This window comes from Eptatretus burgeri, chromosome 14, assembly GCF_056783735.1.
Source record: "Eptatretus burgeri isolate ZD-2024b chromosome 14, Ebu_testis_v1, whole genome shotgun sequence".
NCBI lineage: Eukaryota > Metazoa > Chordata > Myxini > Myxiniformes > Myxinidae > Eptatretus > Eptatretus burgeri.
Genome location: NC_140974.1, coordinates 40624585 through 40647847, shown reverse-complemented (window position 1 = coordinate 40647847; position 23263 = coordinate 40624585). Strand labels below are relative to the sequence as shown.

Genomic DNA, 23263 nt, shown 5'->3' with positions numbered 1-23263 from the left:
GGAGCATTGGTCGAGAATTCACGCGAGATCAGAATATGATTCACAACCTGGAACAATTCGTCTGCGCCATGTACAATCAGCCGACCATGAAGAGTGTAGATGAGGCTCGCTACAAGCTATTCTGCAGCCAGTCGCTGGGAGAACAGAAGTTGCCGCCTACAAGCGATGCTCTAATGCTGCATTGCAAAAGAGTGAACTATCAGTCTGCGATCCACCACCGCACGACTGAGAGGTTTATAGAAGCCCCTTCTCCTACATTTCATGGATGGGTGGAACGCAACGGAGCACTGATTGTTCACTGGCTGAACAAACCACCAGCGCCGAAGGAACTGTTAGAGGCGACGAAATGTAATTGCAAGAAGACTAAATGCGAGACCAACCAGTGTTCTTGCCGGTCAAAAGGACTGTGCTGCGCAGAGTGCTGTGGGTGTCAAAACTGTGTCAATGATGAACAGACCCGTACAGAAATGGAACTTATGGATGATGAAAGCGGAACTGATGATGATTCCGACGACGAACTGTGAATGCGGGTGTCACACTGCTTTTGCTGTGGTGATCGACTACACAGTAGTATTCAGATTGGTTAGCATGTAATAGTGGACTCGAGTTTTGTAATAACAGCAGTAAAGAGCCAAGTTCAGCAACTGCTTCAGTGCAAGAAATACTGGAGTTCTAATACAGTAATCTTCTTGTGGCGGTTCTACTTTTCATCAGGCTGAGTCGCGCAGTCTCTTTGTCTTTGATTTAATCCGTAATAGCCAATGTAACTGTCTAATAGGCGCTGTAACTGTCTTTAATAGTCAATGTAACTCCCTTTAATAGCCAGTGTGGCTGCCTTTTAAGCAAAAAATTGCCTTGGTCAACTCGAAGGCCTGTCTGGTCGGTCCAGACGTTTTCGGCCGGTAAAAATATGTAACTGCTTCGGTTTACGACCTTTAATTATAAACATCTTTAATAACAGTGAATATGGCTCTGTATAAACATATTGTATCATCTTAAGACCTCACAAGAGTTTTCTTTGACCTACATATCAGTCTATCCTTGATTCTTCATTTCTGTGTCAAAATCGTGCTTTAATGTTCGGTTTATCTTTAATTGCCAAAAATGACCAATTGTGTCACATCCTCGACGTGGAAACGAGTGGATTTGGACTCAGCGTCTAAAATTGTTTAAGTATGCCAAATTTCATCCAGATTGGTGATCTGCACAACGAAAATCATTTTCTGAAGATAATAGCGAGTACCTCCACATGGTCAAAAGGCCTCACCAATTCAATTTATGTTTACCCTGATGTATTTGATTTATCATTTCATGCATGTTGTTATATTCACCAGCAAAGTGATTCACAGTGTGTGTGTGTGTGTGTGTGTGTGTGTGTGTGTGTGTGTGTGTGTGTGTGTGTGTGTGTGTGTCTGTGTGTGTGTCTGTGTGTGTCTGTGTGTGTGTCTGTGTGTGTGTGTGTGTGTGTGTCAGTGTGTGTGTGTGTGTCTGTGTGTGTGTATGTGTGTCTGTGTCTGTGTCTGTGTCTGTGTCTGTGTCTGTGTCTGTGTGTGTGTGTGTGTGTGTGTATGTGTGTCTGTGTCTGTGTCTGTGTGTGTGTGTGTGTGTGTGTGTGTGTGTGTGTGTGTGTGTGTGTGTGTGTGTGTTGTTTCAAGGCTTTGTCAGGAACATTGTCATGAACTGTCTGTAAGGAACATTGTTGTTTAAACAGCAACCCCCCCCACCCCTGTCCCCCAACTTTCATTCTATTTTATTGAGGACCTGAAATTCAAATATTCTTGCACTGAAACCAACTCAACCTGACACTTCTGACTGACTAAAATCAGACTCTCAGTTTTGTCAGTCACCTTCGTAGCTCAATTACAAGACTCCGAAGGAAAACGAACAAAAGTGGAAATGTGGAAACAAATGTGAATTATTCTGTCAACGAAACCCAATGAAGTCCAGTACTTATCACACTGAGCTATGTCTGCTTCTCTCTCTCTCTCTCATTCTCGTGAGGGAAGGGTATTTCAACATGGCGGATGCTTGGTCCTTGAAGCATGTGCTGCAGGTTCGCTCCAGTTATATAATTACACTACTCAGTGGGTGATATGCACTGATGTCTGCATGTTCTCTCACTGATCTGTATACATGTATTTTTCTGTCTTTCTTTCGAACATTTTACTTTTGTTGTGGGATTGTGATGGAACAACGTCAAAAGCTGGCATGACGCTAAAGCAGAAGAGGATGGTTGTGTCATATTGTGGCATCGTAATGTGGTGTCATTCTTCATTGTTATTCTTCTTCATCCATCACAATCCCACAACAAAAATATAATGTCAAAAGATGTCGTGATGGTAATCCATAAGAGGACTGTGGTGTCGTATTGTGGAATCGTAATGTGGTGTCATTCCTCCCTTGTTTGGTTGTTTTTTTTTTGAGATTTCATCCCTCTATGTTTTTACTTTTTATTAATGTTTTTTTTTTTCTTGTATTAAATATGATTTACTCACCTTTCCTTCCAGGTGGCCTGGACGTTACAATATTACATCCAAGCAGAATTGATAAACAGAGAGGTTTATTCCAACAACTTCGTCAATCTTCCAAAAAAACCTCCACAGTTTACTCATTAGTTTACTTACTTATTCAAAAGTTTATTTTTTAATCCTCCAACTCTATATATAGCACTATAAACTTCAAATGAATTAAACACGTGATCATCTGATTAAATAATTTTCATTAATTTCGTTTGTAAAAAGGTACTGGGATCACAACTACAGCTCTGGAGGCCACCAACGCACCTCGAACACACACCACACACACACACACACACACACACACACACACACACACACACACACCTAGAACAAAACACTAAAACCTCTGAGGTTGCTCGTTGAACACGTATTTATGTGTCTTGTTGTACAGATATGGTTACCATACATCCGTTTTTCCCTGGTCATGTCCTCCTTTTTGGATCTTAAATCTCAATCCGGCTGGATATTTTAAATATCTAAAATGTCCGGGATTTTTGCCATATTTTTGCTTTTGCATTTTCAAACGGATAAATTTTGAGTTGGACACTATTTTTACCTGAAATAAATGTTACACCATTTCTGTACATTTTCTTACCCTTATAAAATGCAGTTATGTAATGTTTGGACCAAGACAGTTTGGGTTCAAGTCTGCACTACTCCGTAATGGTTTAATGGACGTGTTCGAACATCAAGACTCACGCGTCCACTTCCTGCCCAACCTTGCAGCGAGAGAGGGTCCAGTGGTGTGCTCAGTCCACGATTCAGCATCTTTTCTGAGTCAATACCACACACACTTGTTTGATTTTCTTCAAGAGCTCTTTATATTTGAAATTTTATTTTACTACCCCCACACACAATGCCAAAACGAAAGTGTAAATTCACTGCAGATTCCCTGTTTTCAAAGTGGTCGAGAAGAATGGAAAGCCGAGTGCTAGGTATGTGGAGCTGGTATGTACATCTTTGTGGCACATAAAGATGTTATTGATTTACAGTCTCATGTGGACTCAGGAACGCACAATATTTCTTCATTTCCAGTCATCATTCAGTATTTCAACTGTAAGAATGGCTGTTTGCAGTCAAAATTGATCTAGGTCCGGAACACACCCAATGAGGCTGCCGATACAAATGTTCAACATGTAAAGGAAATCTTTGAAAAGAGTGTCCTCTTTCTTTTCAGCGTCCCTCTCAGGAGTGTCCTCTTTTTATGAAAGTTAAAATGTGGTAACCCCAGAACAGAGGAGTTTACGTCATGTTATCGGGCTTTCCATATTGTAATAAAATACACAATTTGGGGTCTCTCTGTCTATCTGTTTGATCACAACACATTCAGTCATTACTTATCCAATCTCAACCAAACTTGACAGGAAGACTAAGGGTTACACGATGGAGGTTATAGCAACTTCATTTGCTTCCTTTCACAAGGGGGTTTCCGCTTTGGACAAAATCCATGTTGAGGTGTATAGATAGCTTATCGTGGTGTTTTTTTTCCAATTCTGCTTCTAATAACAAAAGTAACTATGTAGAAGAGCACTCGGTAGAGCGCATACCTCTGCCTCGTAATGCCTGATCCACGAGAACATATCGGGCCCAATACATTTTTGAAATATCGTGCTATATATCGGTTTTGGCCCCGTCTCTCAATTGGTGAAGAATCACTTAAAAATTCATGTCGTCGGATCAGGATCCGGATCTTCACCAAAATCTAATCATTATATCCTCGTCACACACTCAACAGCCCACCAAATTTCATCTGAATCCGTCCACAACTTTATGAGATATCCTGCACACAGACAGACAGACAAACAAACAAACAAACAGACAGAGAGGGGTGAAAACATAACCCCCTTCACCTTCAGTGGCAGAGGTAATAAATCTGAAACAGCTGTTCTGTACTAGTTTTTGATTTCATCGTTAGTGATCCTTCACATGATTATTCCTGATTAAGTTGTCCAGGTCACTGATTTTCTCCTAATTCCCTTCTCTCTTTATCTATCTCCTTAAGTGTAATACCTATCTCTGGGATTCCTTGGAGCTGAAATAAAGCCCTGGTATAATAAGTCTGCCAACAACAGGTGGTGAAAAGCACTCACAGCACAACTACAGATCGATGTTGGACACAAGGGAGGTGGTCAAGGCCTGTATTTGACACTAATACCTCCTCCCATGCTCACTCCAATTGGCATCTATATGCCCTTCCTCTGTCCTACCCCACACCTGTCCGGTTGGACAGCTGGCCATGGGAGTGGGGGCCAAGAGCGCTGGTCCCAGCAGCTGGAGGGGAACTCGGAGACCAGCCACGGTGCCGCTTCTTTGGTGGTCCAGATGTCGGGAGTAGGACTATGAATCAGATACAGAAATGATGGGATAAATTGACAAGAGAATGACAAAAAAAAAACAGAATCATGAGGTCTCCATTTAAGACGAGAGAGAGCACAAATCACAGACAGATATTGTATAATGACGTCATTGGATGTTTCTGCATTATTATAACATCAAGAATGAGCTCAGCAAACTAACTTTGTAACATTACCCACAATGCAATGGAACATTGAGCCAAATTGCACTTCCATAAGCAGCAATCTGCAGAAGTGGCAATGTTTAAATAGTTTAGCCCATTTATCATCATCATCATCATCATCATCATCATCATGTTCCATGCCCTATGCAGAGCACCATTGTTGCCAAAGCAGTTACAAGGTTACCATCCTGAATGGGTCACCACTCTGACTCAGGATGTCAAGGCAGGAATTTGGAATTTGTTCATGGTGGCAGAGATAGCTCACCTACTCTTCACAGAGGACACCGTAGGATCTTGAACGTCCACCAACTAATTCCGGCAGACCTGACCCACAGTTTACCGTCCATCCGAGAGATGGCATATACATTATTGAATCTCCCTTCCTGTGAAAAACTGGGATGACAGTTTATAGCTGGGAGAGGATTCAAACCCAGGCTAGACAGGTCATAGGTGAGTGTGGGTATCTCCAGGCACACATTTATACACCAACTAATGACAGTCCAGTATTGTATTTCTGGAGGATATTACAAACTTAGCTTAACATCAGCCCAGTCCACTTCCCAATGGACATAAATCCCAGATTTCACGGATTACTTTCCATTTGACTGAGAGTGAAACGTCCTCCAAGATGTCACTACAATTTCCGAATGTGGCACATAAGTCACATCTGGAAAACGTTGCAGGTCTCGACCTTGGTGTTGAGACCGGTCACACCTCTATTCTAAGATTCCAGCACTACGGTGCAAATTAACTTGCACTCGGCGCATCTAGTTCAAACACCACTCGCAGATTACGATCTCCACGTAAGTGATACTTGCATACTGTTCAACTTATTCTGCTGTCAAATTAACTGCACTGTTTGAGATGGAGTCAAAACCCCACTGCCCCCTCTCCCCCACCACCACATCTCTCCCCACTCTCCTTCCAAGAAGGAATGGCCCCACACCAGTGAAAATCAGTGCAGATGTTACTCCTTTTCTCTGTAGCCTCCAGCCTGTGTCACAGGGAATCCTAATGGTGGGTGAGTTTCCTGTTACCATTGGAAATGAAGTATAAGATGTGTCCGTGCATTTTTGTCTGCCTGTTCTCCCATTTACCCTCTGTCAATCTGCAAACCTGTTGTCCTCTGTCATTTGACTCCACCATGAGCTGATACTTTTCCATAAAGAGTCGTGTTTTTGGCTCTGAAAACTTTCAAAATAAAAAAAAATAAAAAAAACCTTTGGCCTCGACCCCTCAACTGGGATATAAAAGTATAATCTGTTCTTCACCGCATGATGGACAGATTTCACGGCTGTGGCACGCTGTAGTGAATCGCTGTCACGCTAAGGGAATTCTGATACAAGTAAATCCTATCCGTCATTGGTTTGAGCACGGTGAATCGCACAGACATCACCCCTAACTGAATATCAAGTTGAGATAATGTTCAACGCAGCAATACTTCTGATGTCGGCTGCTCATGAAGTCCAAAGATTTATTATGCCACTCCATCGAGGAACACCACAAGAGTCGAAAAAACTTTTGGTCCTTGGGAGATTCACTCGATGCTCGTAGAAGTGCACAGGCATGCTGTCACGGCATCGAGTGAAGTCAACGAAGGACTTTGAAGAACACCATGAAGGCACAAAACCTTGACCTATACTGAAGATCAAGTTCCAAGAGATTGATCCGTGGACATTCATCGTCTGCATAAACAAAGGTATCTGTACAAGTTCAAGAGGATTAATATTTAAACATTTTTGTTATTGCAACCAAAGTCAACGTAGTGGTTTACCACCAGTCTCTGTAGGGCCCACGTCAACAACAAATGTAGGTGCAACACAAAATAGCACTCATGAGCACAAAAAACCAAACAAAGCTTTACAATGTTTGGTTGCCATAACCTGACACCTGGTGCGTAAAGACAATCCGATTATAAAAATTATTATATTTTTAAAATGAAACTCGAATTGTTGATCTATCAAACATTGCACAAGATTCCATTCAATCGTACAAGGCTTGGCTGCCGGTCCTTTGGTTGGTGCATTGTTTGTATCGTGCATCGCTCACCAATTATTGTGATCCGTGAGCTATACGAGGTAGATATATACGAGTTAATAGTATAACCTAGTAATGCAAACTCGTGTTGCCCATGCAACCCATCCCTGGGACTCCCTCGTTTTTAAATCCCCCATTCGCCCACATCTACCATGCCCTCCCCTGGAAAACCCACCCGAGCCCTTCTCAGAGATAGGGCCGGAGGGTGGCGGAGGTGCACAAGCACTAAAGGCCGGGTCACACCTTGACGCTTTAGCCAGCGATGGCAACGTATTAAAATGTATGTAAAACGCTGGCTTACGTTGAACTTTTGATGTTTTTTTTTTAAAGATTCGGACGTATTCATAGCGACTTGGTCTTATGTATAACGCATTGGTAACGGACACAGAACGTTTCATTGTGTTATAGATAACTTATACCAACGAATGCTGAACCTGTTGTCGGCCTACACAACCGATGCCCAACAATAGTCTAACTTAGGCATAGCGCGTTGCACGCATCGCCGACGATGTTGTGACGTAGCCTATTAAAAGGCTGACGCACAACGATTCGAATCATAACTGCCGTAGAAATGGAAGTGACAACATCGCGGTCACACCTTGGCGACCTTGCCAGCGTATGCCGACCTAAGAAAAATGTGTCTAAAATGTTGGGGCACGTCAAATACGGTATGAGTAAGTTTGGTATACGTGAGTAGAACGCTAAAGTACGCTATCATACGTCGTAGTAAGTAGAGTACGTCAAGAAATTTTAAACATGTTCAAAATTTTACGAAGTACTCGGCGTATGACACACGTTCCGCATGCGATGGGGATAACTTTTACACACGATATGTGGACGCTTACACACGTCCACAAAGGCTACTTATAAGCTACTCATAAGTCGAAACACGTCGCGGTAATGTCTTTTTTACGCGAAACTTATTTCTAACTTATGTGCTGGTATGTACATTTCTAAACATCCTCGTCATGCCGAAGAAAAGTTTGAAGAATGCTGCAAATAAGTGTCCTGGCCGTGGCCGTGGACGCTGACGCAAGGACGATCCATTATACCGACGTCTTTCAGCCTGTGAGTAACTTAAAAGTAACGTCTGTCGATGTGTGGCAACGATCGCGTAACGTGCCAACAACACGTTAATCATAGGTTAGAAATAAGTTTCGGGTACGCTAAACATTACCTCGGCGTGTCTCAACTTATGATTAACTTACAAGTAGCATGTGTTGACGTCTGTCAATGATCGCAGACCGTGCATACAACTTGTGGCCAGCGTAGCGGAACGTGTGAGTCATACGCCGGCATACGTCGTGAAATTTCAAGCATGAAAAAATTTGAGGACAACCAAAAAGTACAACGTTTAAAGCCAACGTACAACGACGTATGGCAGTGTTTTTCAGCGTGCTCTCAATGTTATCAAAACTTACCCATGACGTATTCAACGTGTGCCAGCGTTTTAGAATTTTTTTTTCAAAAATCGGCATACGTTGGCTAAAACGTCAAGGTGTGACCGGGCCTTAAGGAACACAAAGTCCCCATTGAAGGCCACTTAGTGAGCCAAACATTGTACCTGAGCCTTGTCAATTGACAAAGCCTTGCTGATAGACAAAGTTGCCTGCACAGAAGGCTCTGCCACATTTATAAATTGTGTCTTGCTTAGTCTCACATGGTATCTCATGCCATTCCCTTGTTTTCCATTTCATCAGCTGCTTGTGTCTCATTTTTCTATTGAGCTCACTGCTTTATTCTGCTTTTAATATGAAAAAAATCAAGTGTTCCATGAATCTATTGAACTGGTTATTGGATATCTGCCTGATACTCCCATCATGACAGCTTACTCCGGTCACAACACCCTGTCCCTGAAGCAACAGGACAACTGCAGTTAAATGCTGTTCCATCAGAAATCATGTTGAACACTAAGTAATACAGTTCTGAGCACACGACCTCTGAGCTGCCACCAGGGTCCTACCATCTTGTTCCATCAATAATAGGACCGAGGCATGTATTCATAAATAGACTTTATAAGATGGAGATGAAGATAACTAAAGATAAAGGAAATAAGACACGTTAACATGGTCTGACCTAGCTCACTACCAAACCTCCGATGGTCCACGTTCAGGGTGTAAATGGTTACGTGGATGCTAAAATCAAGATGGATAAAGTGGTGAGGCTCATGGGATAAAAGATCCAAAGACAGTTGGATATAACGGAGGAATAAAAATGTGTGATGGACAAACGAGTGAGATAGATTAATATCAAAATCTTATTTGACAAAGGCCCACCATTATCGCCGGGCATCAATGTGCCATTAGTTGGGGAGGGCGGTAAGGGTTGAGGACCACCAGAGTGACCTGTGCGGCCCACCGGTCCTCCACTGCTGCTCCCTGGCAGAACATGGCTGCCTCCATTGCCATTGATCCGGATTGTGGATGCAGGATTGTAGCTGGCATAATGTGCTGTGGATGGGGAAAAATTAAAAAAAATCTTTGCACTTAAATTGAACAAAGAAGACCTCATTTTAATACTATTGTCATCAACTTAATCTTTTGTATTGTACAAGTGATCTAAAGTTCATAATAGTGCTTGTACAGGAATCACATGCAAAGCAAAAGCCATTAGAAGACATTGGTGCACTTCAACCTGAATTACAAGGACATTAGTACACAATGGTCATGGTAGGGCCAACATGGGATTTGAATCTGAATCCCCCACATCATGAGCCACAGGTTCCCATGAAGATACGAACAAGCCAATCCAACACAGCTACCTTTGAATACAGCGACAAGGTAATACATAGAAAGCATTTCAAAATGCAAAGCCTGTCCGCGTCAGCTTTGTACGCAAACTACACTTGACGAACACGAGTGAAAAAAAATTGTACATTTATCAATTAGCGTTTTCCATATTTTCATAATGAAGCTTTGTTGAAGACTTGATGACAAAAGCTCAATTAGTAAAAAATGTTATGGCCTGGACAAACACACTGAAGCTCAATGGTAAATAAATAGATAAACACGGAAGTGATAAATTTTTTTGCAAATGGGGCGTCTTGTGCTTGACACCTACAGTGGGGCTGTTAAGGGCTATTTCGTCACCATAACTTTCCCCTTTCACACTTTGACCCCATTTATTATTATTTTCTCCATGTTCCAAAAATAAAGCTTAGTTGAAAATTTGATGACAAAAGCTCAAACGGTAAAAAAACAGTTATGGCCTGGACAGACGCATGCACACACACGCACATGCGCACGCGCGCGCGCGCGCACACACACACACACACACACACACACACACACACACACACACACACACACACACCAGTGATTGTGAAACCACATCTCCCACTATGCGGGCAGATGGGCTAATAAAGCTATTCGAAATATCACAAGAGGGAAAACAACTTGACTACATGACACTATATGACTCAGGTCAGATCAGGTCAGGCCAGGTATGAGAGCATGCGTCAGAGCAGCGCGTCGCTGCATCCAATTTCCGCCAGTACTCCAGGGGCCTCCATCTGGCCATCCCCCGGGCAGATACTTGGCCATCCCCATCTCGTTGAGATGCCGATCAACCTGCTGCAACCACGAGGCACGTGGTCAGCCCACTGGCCTCCTCCACTCATGAGACTCCCTCGCTGCGAGAATCTGGTGAGCAGGATCAACGTCAGGAAAACGAGCCACATGTCAACACAGCCTCAGGTTATGCTCACAGACCATGCAGGAAACAAATCTCATTTGAGTCTCTCTCAGCAACCGCTCGTTGGACAAAAAGTCCGACCAGCAATAGCCAAGAATTCTCTGCAGAGACCTGGTACCAAAGGAATTAAGTCTCCGTCTCAGGACCCTGGTGAGAGTCCAAGTCTCACATCCATAGAGCAAGACTGAAAGCACCAAGGACCTGAAGACTCGGACTTTCATCATCATGCACAGGTACCGGGAGTGCCACACCCCATGATCCAGTGAATCCATGACTCCCCAGGCCCGACCCAGACATCTGTTGACCTCTGACTCACAGCCAGCAGAGGCATGAATATCACTGGCAAGGTAAGTGAATCTCTCCGTGACCTAAACATCCTCGCCATAAACAGGCACAGGCAAGCAGCATCCAATATGTCATTGAAAGCCTGGATCTTAGTTTTGACCCAGGAAACACATAATCCGAGCAGCTCCGACTACTCATTTAGCACCTCGAGGCCCCCCAAAAGCATGTCTAGAGTCTCTGCAAAGATGACTGCATCATCTGCGAAATCAAGGTCAGAGATCTTGACATTCCCAAACGATGCACCACAACTTGATCTCGATGACATCCTCCCAATAATCCAGTCCAGACAAGTGCTGAAAAATGTGGGGGCCAGTACACACCCCTGACGACCTTCAGTAACAACTGGAAATAAGTCAGAGATGGTATCACCACATCTCACAGCACTCTCAGTATATTGATCAGCTTTGTTCAGACATCAGATTGATCAGCTTTGGTGACACCCCACGAACACCAAGAATCCTCCAGAGGGCATCCTAATTCACTGATTCAAATGCTTTACAGAGATCAACATATGCTGCAAGCAGCCTCTGCCGAAACTCTCATCTGCGTTCGGTGAGGACAAGAAGAGCAAGGATACAGACACTTGTTGAGCTCTTTGGTGTAAAGCCTGACTGCTCTGGATGCTGATGCTCAAGCAGATGGCGGTGAATCTTTTCAAGAATTATCCGAGCAAAGACCTTGCTCGGCACTGAGAGCAGTGATACCCCATCGGTAGTTGTTGCAGTCTTGGCGATCACCATTCCCTTTCTACTGAGGAACACCAAGGCCCCTCTTCCATTCAGTTGGGATGATGCCTGTGTTCCAGGCAGAGCACAGAACTGCATGCAACGACACGAGTGCAGCATTTCCACGAGCTTTGAGAAGTTCAGTATGGATGCCACAGATCCCTGGAGCTTTACCCCATTTCAACCGGTTCACTGCATCCTGTATTTCCACAAATGAAGGTGGACCACAGTTGACTGGACGGTCACAATGGGGATCGTAACACGCCTGACCTCCAACTTGTCAGCTGGTGGATAGGCCTGGTACAGCCGCTCAAAGTAGCCGGTCCAGCGGGCCTTCACTTTGGACTCCTCTGTCAAGAGCCTACCACTCTCTGCTAAAACTGCAGTACACCAAGGGATGGGCTTTGATGAATGCAATGCGTGAATTCCTCTGTAAGCAGGACGATAATCACTTGCCCACAGGTGATGCTCTACCCCCTCACAGATTCCTCGCACATAGGCTTCCTTGTCAACTCTGAGTGCACGTACAGTTTTATGTCTCAGCTCCCTGAACAGCTTCGCTCTGCCATTCAGCCTGACCCTCTGACTCTGATCAATGGTATCCAGTATTCCTTGAGAGACAAAATTATTTTTCGCCCTTCGGTGAGTTCCAAGACATCCACTGGCAACATCAAGGACGGTGCTCTTGAAAACACTCCACAACTCTTCAGGGTCCTTCAAAGCACCTTGACCCCCCAAATCTCCACTCAGCCTGTTCACAAACTCCTCAGATACTCTCTCATCCTTTAACTTGCCAACATCCAGCCTATGCTGGGATGGTACCATTCTCCTGGATTTCAGCTGCAACTTCAGAGTTACTGCAACAAGCCTGTGGTCAGTAATGAGGAAATGAGCACTCCGGAAGACCCTGAAATTCTGGATCATCCTCCAACGACCATCAATGAGGACATGGTCAATCTCCTTTGCCACACCGCCAGCATTGGAATACCAAGTCCAGCAATGAGCCTCTGGGTGCTGAAACCATGAACCAGCCACCCTCAGTCCATGACTTCTTGCAAAGTCAAGGAACTTAGTGCTATTCTGGTGCACAGTTCCAGAGCCATGGGGACCAACACACACCTCATAACCGTCCCTATCAGTTCCAGCCGATGCTTTGAAATCCCCCAAGACTAGAAGAGTGTCTCGTCTGGGGCACTGATCAACCACAGACTCGAGCGTGGCGTAGAATGCGTCCTTCATGGTGAGATCACTCGCCTCAGTCGGAGCATATACAGAGACCAGGGAAATGACACCCGAGGAGTGACGAATCCTTAGTCTCATAAAATGCTCATTGAGCAGTATTACCTCAATTATCATTGGAGTCAGCTTATTGGACACAGCAACAGCAACTCCTTGGGTATGGTAACCATCAGAGTAACCATACCAATAGTAGGTGAAACCACCCACCATGATCTCGCCGCAATCCTGTCTCCGAACCTCAGAGAGTGGTGCAATCCCGATATCCAAATGCTTGGGCTCATATGATAACAGAGACAGGTGATCATCCTCTCTTAGGGATAGGACATTTCAGTCACCCACCCGAAGTGACTGCCTAATGTTAACCCAAGGAGACCGCCGTCTGGTGGACGACACCTCAGCACCACCCCGACACACACTACTGCAATCTGACCCGGAAAGGTTACCTCATGGTTTCCCTCCTATCATGAAAGATTGGGGGTCCCAAAGGCTTTGCCTCAATCCCGTCATCCAGTGAGCTGCCCTGCGAAGGGAAGCTGTACAGGAGGTACTCCCACAAAGTGGGTTTTCAGATTTTTTTTTATGCTTTTAGTATGTTTTGTGGAATGAAGGGTTTTACTGTGGCCAGAGTACAGATCCTGCGATCAACTCCCTCATAAAAGTAACCCAACTGCAGCAGGACATCCACAGACAGTTGGGCACTAGATATGGATGGCCGTTGGCTCACAAGGAGCTCCTCCGCCCTTTGACATGTTTTGTTTTTCATCCTGTTGGGTGTCCATATCATACACCCTCCTCACCAATAAACTTTTTGGGGGAGATGGTTTAGTCGCCGACAACCTGACCATGGGACAGGTTAGTACAGGTTTACATGGTACCTGTCGCAATCACAGATCTAATCTTACCTGACCTGGCAACAAGAAATGACTATATGACTCGTGGACTCAAATATTGCTGAAAGTGGCCACAGGAAGCCGTTTGAAGGAATTTAAAGAAAGAAAATCCTCCAGTTGTGAGCCTACAATAACAAAACTACTCTGGCTTGTGGCTCTTGAGGCCTTTTGCACACACTTTGTTCTCCTAGAAGGGTATTTTGCTGTTGGATGGCCCCATAATGAGAGCACACGTGTTGGCCTGCTTTGATCATGGTGTCCCCCACTGTACCTGGTAACCTGGTTGATGTACGAACATTCAGAAATAGGTGATATATAAAAGGCACAAATCGACTCATGGTGAGAGATATGAAAATGAAAAGATGGGAACTCCCAAAACTAAATAATTTAGATCACATTACAAGGTGTATCTTTACATAAGTAGTAAAACGAGAGAGAGAGAGAGAGAGAGAGAGAGAGAGAGAGAGAGAGAGAGAGAGAGAGAGAGAGAGAGAGAGAGAGAGAGAGAGAGAGAGAGAGAGAGAGAGAGAGACAGAGAGAGACAGAGAGAGACAGAGAGAGACAGAGAGAGACAGAGAGAGACAGAGAGAGACAGAGACAGAGACAGAGACAGAGACAGAGACAGAGACAGAGAGAGAGAGAGAGAGAGAGAGAGAGAGAGAGAGAGAGAGAGAGAGAGAGAGAGAGAGAGAGAGAGAGAGAGAGAGATGGAGTACGTACAAATACATGACTAACACGTAATACAACAAGGAGATGGGCGAGAAACCAGTGGAGTTAAAACAACAGGTCAAAATGGGCAGGAGAAAAGCTAGGACAGACAAAGGACCTCAAAACATGTTTGCGGCATAATTTATGAGACATAACGCCTGTGGATATAAAATAGCCCTTTACCCATTTATCCAACACAATATAGTAAATGGAGATTCATTCATCCAACTAAACAATATCACCATCCCAGCGATTCGTCTTGAGCACTTCTCAACAATCGCAAGGCTCAGATAGACACCTATCTCGATATACGTGTTCTGGAGGGACAGCGTGTGAAGGGGAGAGAGGGGAGGTCACAAATTAGCCTTGGGCAGTCAGGGAACCAAGAAGGAAAGGAAGAAGCCGACAGGGTGGGGGCACAGCATGCATGGAATGTGCAGCTCGGGCGCTGTTGCTGTGCCTTTGTGCAGACAGATGTGTAATTGCCCTTCTGCTCTCACACACTGCCCCGAAGAGGCCTGCACAGGTCACGGGACACCGTAAAACTCAATGGCTCCGAACTCTTGCCTCAACCACTGACCCCGAGCAAATCCCCTCCCCCCCTTCCCCCCAACTCCCTGAACATTCAATGGCAGGATGCCTCCGTACAGCACCGACACCCCGACAAGACCTTGATGTTGTTCCTACAGGCTTGCACTGGATGCTTGGTGGATACGTATACAGTGTTCCCCCGAACGTTCAAACCACCATGCTCCTGACTCACATGTCAAACGAAGATCAAGTGACATGTTACATTTATGTCACATGGCTTGAGTGGTATGATAGTTGTCAATTGTGTATATTTTAGCAACGACTTAAAGACTACCAAGACGTACTGTTAACCAAACGTTCTTCCTTCAGTGGACCAAATGTGGGAATAATACATATTGTTAGGATGTGTGTGCCCCGCAGAAGCAGCTCGGAACACACATGAAGGAAACAGCATGTTGAATATGACACCTGTAAACAGCTAACAGCACTTTGTATAAAAAATAAATAAATTACAGCAAACTAGTTGCACATTCTCAAAGAGGGCAGGTATGAAAATCCCTCACCTCCCGTTGCTCAAGCTCTTATTACTGTTGACATGTTGTTGGTTTGTTTTTTTACTATTTCTTTCAGTCTAGCCTGGAATAGCAAAAAAAAACAAATACCGTACTGTACGCAACAGCAGGTGCCATGGGGCCTACCAATCGCGGAGGGCCTGGCCAGCATTCCGGCCTGCGCAAAACTCGCATTGGGCTTGATGATGGAGCGGTGTCGGTAAACCTCTGGGTTTCCATGGTAACCTCCCGTGGATGAGGCCTGCACCAGGCCCGATGATCGATCCAGGCCCGAGGCTGAGCACAAGAGTGACAAGGGGGCAAAGGGAGGGTCAAAGGGGGGGGGAAGGCTTGTAAAATAAATGAGCTTTGCCTCATTTCGAGTGGTTAGCAAAGGTCACTGCCAGGTTATTGGCTGCCCACATGCAAGAATGCCTTTGACGACCCTGCAGTTACTTCCAATGTAGAACTTTCCAGAGGGTAATAAAGGTGCAATAAATGGAAGCCTTTCTTTGGAGAGCCGGTGGAGCCAGAATCCAGCAACTATACTCAGAGGAGGACATGCCCTTGGAGGAAGAACAAACAAAAGCATTTAGTGCTCTTAGGGCGGGCTGGGAAATCATTTGCCCAGACTAGAGAAAACATCAGTGGGGGAGCCAATTGGGCCTTTTTTTTATTCCCCCCAAACCAGTTATGTGCCATTAGTGCAATGGAGTCTGGCTGAATTTTTTGGGTTGCCTGTTTTCCCACTCAATGTTGTATTTATTGTTACTTTGGTCAATTACCCTTAATCACTCTGTGAGTGTTTCGTAAAGCTGATCAAGAAAAATGCGGTCAGGACTACGGTCTTCGCTGGTGTCAGGGTGAAAGAAATGGGCTTGGCAATGTTTTAGATTATATTCCAGGGTGAAAAAAACGATAATTTCATTTACATTATCACTTATTCGTTCGTATGTAGCATCAGGCTGCGGGGTAGCATCATTGGCTGAGGGCATGGCCGTGCCCCCTGATGCAATGCCTTCTCCTCTGCAGGTTAGGGCAGGAATTTGTAATTTGGCCAAGGGTGCTCGCCTTCTGTTTGCCAAGGACAATGTGGGATCTCTAACGTCCGCCAACGAATGCCGGCACCCAGTTTAACGTCTATCCGATGGACGGCGCACACATTGATGAATCACCCTGCTTGTGAAACACCACGATGACCGTTTATAGCTGGGTCGGGATTCGAACCCAGGCTGGATAGCTTAGAGGCGAGTGACCATTATCAGGGGGAACGATATACAGAATATTGAAAATCGATTTTAAGTTATGATAAACGTGGAATTTTGTTTTTTTTTAAATCTGATTTGTGAAAACCTCTGTGTTCTTGATAAATTGAAAGGCAGTGGTCTTAACTGTGCAGACTCGGCCTTGGAACAGAAGGCCTATGGGAGGGTCAAAAGGGTCATCGAACTAGCAGTGCAAGTTTACGTTGAGAGAGAAAAACTGTTGATGTGTGCAAGGAAGCAAGTATATACTCCACCACGTGATGTCATCATCATCAGCTGCCCAGACTTCTGAATACACTTTGAAAGACATCTCATGTGTGATGTTCTTGCGGTGAGCATTGCAATTACTTTATGAACATGTCATAGTTTCACAACAGGTGACATCACAGTGGCTAAAACGGTGTAGTGTTCTCCAAGCACAGTGTACAGTATCGATCGAAGTTGCTATTGTGTGTGTGTGTGTGTGTGTGTGTGTGTGTGTGTGTGTGTGTGTGTGTGTGTGTGTGTGTGTGTGTGTGTGTGTGTGTGTGTGTGTGTGTGTGTGTGTGTCATTGCGAATTGGAGTTCATTCCCTTGAGGAATATCTCAGAGAGCAATGGCTTCGTGAATTGCAAAGTGTTCGTGTTCAGGATGGAGTTTTGTATTTGGTGAAATGTGCGTTCCTTTCATTTGTCACCATTACACCTCCGCCACCGAAGGTTGATGGAGCCTGTATTTTCATCCATATTTGACTGTGAGCAGGATATCCCAATAGGTTATGGGACGGAGTTCGACTAAACCTGGTGGACAGTTTGGGTGTATGACAAGGACGAATTGTTTCGATTTTGGTCAAGATCTGAATTCGGATCCAGATATGAGAATTATTTGATTTTGTTCAAGTGATTCGTCATTGTTGAGAGATAGGGCCAAAAACGATATAATATATAATTATATATATATTATATATAATTATATATTATATAGGGCCAAAAACGATATATAGCATGATATGTCAAAAAGTTATGGATGGATTCAGACAAAACTAAGCGAAAGAGTTTAGTAGGTGACAAAAACAAGCTGATTAGATTTGGGTTAAGGTCCGAATCCAGATCCGGCCTATCAGTGGGATACAAGACGTAAACTGTTCAGCCTGGTGGAGGTATGCGCTCTACAGAGTGCCGTTCTACATTACTTATGCAACATTTAAATCGTAGATAACTTGTGAGGATTTTATAGCAAATTACTTGTGCACATGACTTGATATTGATAAAATTTTCAGGTTTTGGCTCATAGAAGGTGAAATGTGTATAAGAAGGATATGAGCAAACCAAGGATATTTGGCTCACCTCTAATGGGTTGCAAACACTAATGAGTCCATTTACTGGTTATTCACATTTTCATGAAAGTCAACTCTATCCATCACATTGTAGTTGAATTACACTTATTTACACCGATATCCCATTGAAACTTCATCCCGAGGCACAAGTCTCTCCAGGGGTAAATCAGGCGACCCCACATCCAGTGCCAAATGGAGTTAAGTTCATGAAAGTAAACTTTCAAATGGTCAGCACACCTTTGGTGTAAATGGAGGTTTTAAACCGAATATTAGAGGCTGTTATGATCTTTATTCAAAGGGAGTTCAATGAGACTCTACGTGGGAACATGAACTTTGAACCACTTTTTGTTTGTCTTCAGAACTTGTATCATGGTCGATCACCCAGTTTAGTTCTCAATGGCTCATGTATGGGTAAGACACAGACCCATAAGGTCTATGTTAGTGAAAGATACAATGGAATCATTCTTTTTTCACAATAAGGAATCTATGGAATGACCCGCCTGAAATTCTGGAGGCTGCTCCTGACTCCGGTTTCCCAAAGAATTCACTTCCGACTAAAACTATTGTTATATTGTAGTACTGGCATAATCAAGCATACATGACAATCGTAAGAGAACAGACCCCAGTGCTGTCTGCAAATGGGGACATTAAAGATCTAAAGTTATATTTTGTTGGACAACATGTTTGAACCGGTACCTTGGAGGAATCCTAAATTCTCTCGATAGATCAAGCATCATTTTACTTCCTTGCTTTTGGGATAATTCTGGTCTATAACATCATTTATGCAATAGCATCGTACTGACTGATTATTGAAACACTATGTATTATATACTATACCCACTAGCAAATACAAGGATATCTCAACACAAGAGAAGGAAGGCCAGAAAGCTCATCATGCCAGTACCAAATCCACATCCACCAACCCCAACCCGCTCATCCAATTCCTGAACACATAGACCCTCCAAGACACCTACCCCACCCAAACCACAAATCTGATCCAACCCTGGCGTCCACTCAATGGGAAGAGGGGGGGGGGGAGAACAATCAACAATATGATGAATAGAAAACAATCTACAATATGATCAATCAATATACAAAGAAGGTCAAATGTCAGTAGATCACGTTTGGAAATTGGATCGATCTGCAACATCAATTACAAATGCAAATTACAGACATATCAATGGGGGGATTGTTTTTTTTTTAACGGATAAATCACGACTTCTCATTGAGGGATGTTAAAACAAATGATGTCACAAAGCAACAGAAACAAACCACCATGAAAACTAAACTATATTGATATGAAAAGCATACTTGGGACTAGGGATGAGGATTTTACTCAGGGTTTCAAGTTTGCAAGGAGCTGATCAAAAGTACAAATCCAACCCCCCTCCTCCCCCTCTCCCTTCCCACCCTCTGGGTTTCCATGGTTTCCATAATGGGCCATCAATTTCATGTCAAACTTATAGCTATGATTAAATCTGGAGAATCCTCAATCTATAGAAACCTATATTTTATGTTGTTGGAAGTGAGAAAAAAAAATCTTATCTTCGATGCATTCAATTTCAACTTTACAATATCGGGCAACGTTCTGGTGCAATCGTGTTACTTTAACATGCTTCCCGCACTAACACCGACTACGTATTAATGAAAGCTCTGTTCTGCAAATTTCCATCCTTCAACTGCAGTACCACTTCTGCTGCTAGATTGTAACCTTTTCAAATAGAGGTCAATGCTCATCGAAGAACTGAAAGACATCCGGTGTTCTCTGTTTGGGGCTAAGTACTTATACACGTGAGGAAGTCTCGCAAATGTCTGGCGGGGTCGAACATCCTCATTACAATTTTCCATTTGACCTGTCTGAAAATAATCATTTAAAAGGCAGAAAGGTGGTCCCGTCGGCTTTGTTGTCATTGCAAAGTGTGAATGCTGTTGCCGTAAGTGCTCACATACTGGTCTGAGTGACAGCGCTGCGTGTTGCTGCAGCACAGCATGTTGAAAGCTCCTCTCGCTGGGGGGATGCTTGGGAGATGCACACACTGGAAGAACGAGCTGTAGGGATGGCGTTGGCTGTGTTGCCGGCGTACTGACGTGTTTTGTGGTCTACAGGCACCACATGATCAGCATATGAGAAGGTGGCCAAATATGGAGCAAGCACACAGATGCAAGTACTAATGTTCAAATGGTGTCAGACTTCTTTAAATACCCACAATGACAATGGAGTCGCTTGTGTGGTCACTCACCGTTCCAGCTGATGAGCAGTCCTTTGCTGAGCACTCCATGCGCATTGCGAATCAGGAAGTATTTCAAGTGCTTCTGCTTCTTGGGCTGCGTGCTCAGCTTCAGGTTTATGTGGCTTGAGAACTCGGTGAAGTAGCGAAAGCCTTTCTCTCCACAACCGACACAGTTGCCAGAGAAACCTGAATCACAATCAAGAAAATGGTCGGCACGTACGTGCGACACACACTAAATACTAAAGTAAACACATATTTTAACAAGACCACATGAGACTATATTTTGAGGTGCAAAAAAGGTTTCAAATATGCATAACAAAAATTCTGATCTCATCCAATCTGTCTCATGACCTTGAAGATTGTTGTGGAATCATTCCAATGCAACTAGGTGGTGTTCACCCGGTGGTGTTCATCTCAATCAACCTCGGGTTTCTTTTCATCGCTGATAATCTTCAAGGTCGTGAGACAGATCCTATTAGATCAAAAGAGCTTTGCAATACATGAAAGCCATCTGAGTTGCGATCCCATCGCCATATGTCTGAGGAAAGTGCTTTGTTCAAAGCTGAACGTTCCAGAGACCCTTCAGATGAGTGGACGTAGATATGTAAAGAATCATACAATGCGGTGGTTTGATATCAATCTCGTAATCTTGAAGCGATAGCTTGAATCAACGTTGAGGAGTAGAGATGAAATAAATTAAATAAAGGCTGTATAAAAGTTTGGTGACACATTGCATGTCCTTGAGAGAGGCAAGGACAACAATAAGGTTACCTAACGGCACACAGACTTTGACACTTACCCAAGAGAGCCTGTTTGCCCGTCTCATCTGGCAGAAACCGACGATCGACAGCACACACCAGGATGTGCTCAGTCAAGCTTGGAGTTTTGGCGCCAACAAGCAAGAATCCAGGTGGGATCTCCACCTGGTCTCGGCAAAGCGTAGCCAGGCGCAAGTCTTTTCCAGCTTGGCAGAAACCTGTGGTGCGGTTGTTAATCAGTGCCCATGGTATCTTAGATGCATTCGATTTCCACTTTACAATATCGGGCAACGTTCTAGTGCAATAGTGTTACTTTAACATCCAATCTGACATATTTCATATTTCACAACCGATTTGTATTTATTTATTGTCATTCTGGAATAGTGCAAGCTAGGGCACAGTATAGTGGGAAGTGCCATTTTGTCAGTGGGATGTGAAGTGGCCATCTACTAATTGCAGGAAAAAAATAAATGAACCCCCTCCATTCCCCTGTGTGTCCACTCTCTCAATTCTCCCCCAATTCCCTCCTATCTCCTCGATCTTCAAAACTGCATTTACCTCTTTCCCTTTAGAACTCCACCAAATCCCTCTCCCTTAAACCAATTTCATAATATACTAGTGAAGTGTGCTTACACATTGTAAGTACAGGTAAGAACGAGCCATGCTTCCACATTGCTTACTGTCTCAGGTTGCTCACCTGCATTTGATTTTTCATTCTTTTATTCAGTCTCTTTTTCATTCATTTATATTTTCATTTCCGGACACTTTCCAACAGTTCTGTGATTTTCTCCTGGTGTATCGGCTTCGATATCTATTGGCATGCAAATTTTTTGTGCTTCCACATTGTCTCAGGTCACTCACCTGCATTTCATTCATGTATTTATTTTCATTTATATTCTTTCATTTGTGGATGTCTTCCGACAGTTCTGTGATTTTTTCCTGGTGTATCGGCTTCGATGTCCATCAACATGTAAAATTTCAGCTTTCCACATCACCCGGAAGGTACCAAACATTAATATCAGTCAGTGAGTCAGTGAGTGAGTGGATAGAAAGAGCCACATTTTTCAGATCGAGAAAACTAATGGTTAGAAGCAGTGATATTATCAGGTTTAAAGAGAACAGAAGTGCTCGATCTGGGTAGTTAGGAGCTCGACAATGATATCCAATTAATAAGGGGAATATACTATCTTCAGGGATACTATCTTGCTCACACTGCAGCCTGAGGACAATAATTGATCCTTCCTTTCCAGGAGACCTAACACAGTGGACAGACCGCTTAATATGGTGTGTGTGTGTGTGTGTGTGTGTGTGTGTGTGTGTGTGTGTGTGTGTGTGTGTGTGTGTGTGTGTGTGTGTGTGTGTGTGTGTGTGTGTGTGTGTGTGTGTGTGTGTGTGTGTGTGTGTGTGTGTGGTCGTAGTAGTAGTCGTAACAGTAGCATATGACATTTCACTTCTGCTACAAGGGGCAAAAAACACTGACCATCAGTAGTGCAACAGCCCTCTGGTGGAGGGCGGACTGGAAAAGCCGGTGGACTCTCAGAGTCAGAAATTTCCTCATCCTCTTCTTCATTCTCAAGAGAGCTTGGGACCTGAGCTGGCCTCACGCCACCTGGGAGAGCCTCCTCGTCACATAACCTTCGACCTTCCATCTCAACCTCCAGGTCTTCCACTTTTGGTTTCACATCTGCAGGACATGTCACAGTAAAATAAACTCAAACATCCATTGTTTTTTGGGGCCTCTATTAAAGCAAAAAAGAAAAGAAAAGAATAAGTTATTCTGGCATTGATAAAGTTAGCCTGAAAAATGATCTATCATAACTTGGATAACTAATAAAGTCATGGTTTCATTAATTACCCCCAAATATGGGAATTTTTTTCATGCTCTCCCCCCCCCCATCTGAAAAATACCACTTCTCTCCACCTCCTTTATTCAACTCT

At 43.9% G+C, this 23263-nt stretch overlaps 1 protein-coding gene across 8 annotated transcripts in view; it reads right to left on the bottom strand.

The window, feature by feature from the left end:
* Window positions 1–23263, bottom strand: part of GREB1L (GREB1 like retinoic acid receptor coactivator) — a 326780-nt gene that overhangs the window by 88740 nt on the left and 214777 nt on the right. For 7 of the 8 annotated variants that reach the window (XR_015051156.1, XM_085854465.1, XM_085854466.1 and 4 more), the window contains 7 exons: window positions 22806–23009; window positions 21367–21543; window positions 20577–20753; window positions 20287–20436; window positions 15904–16053; window positions 9351–9524; window positions 4734–4856 (listed from right to left, as the gene is read on the bottom strand). Coding sequence is in view for 7 of the 8 variants with exons in the window: in XM_085854465.1 (XP_085710591.1) it covers window positions 4734–4856; window positions 9351–9524; window positions 15904–16053; window positions 20287–20436; window positions 20577–20753; window positions 21367–21543; window positions 22806–23009 (1155 nt within the window). In the remaining variant the exon portion in view is untranslated. The remainder of the gene's footprint in view (window positions 1–4733; window positions 4857–9350; window positions 9525–15903; window positions 16054–20286; window positions 20437–20576; window positions 20754–21366; window positions 21544–22805; window positions 23010–23263) is intronic. The other variant, XM_085854467.1, reaches the window with a different exon arrangement.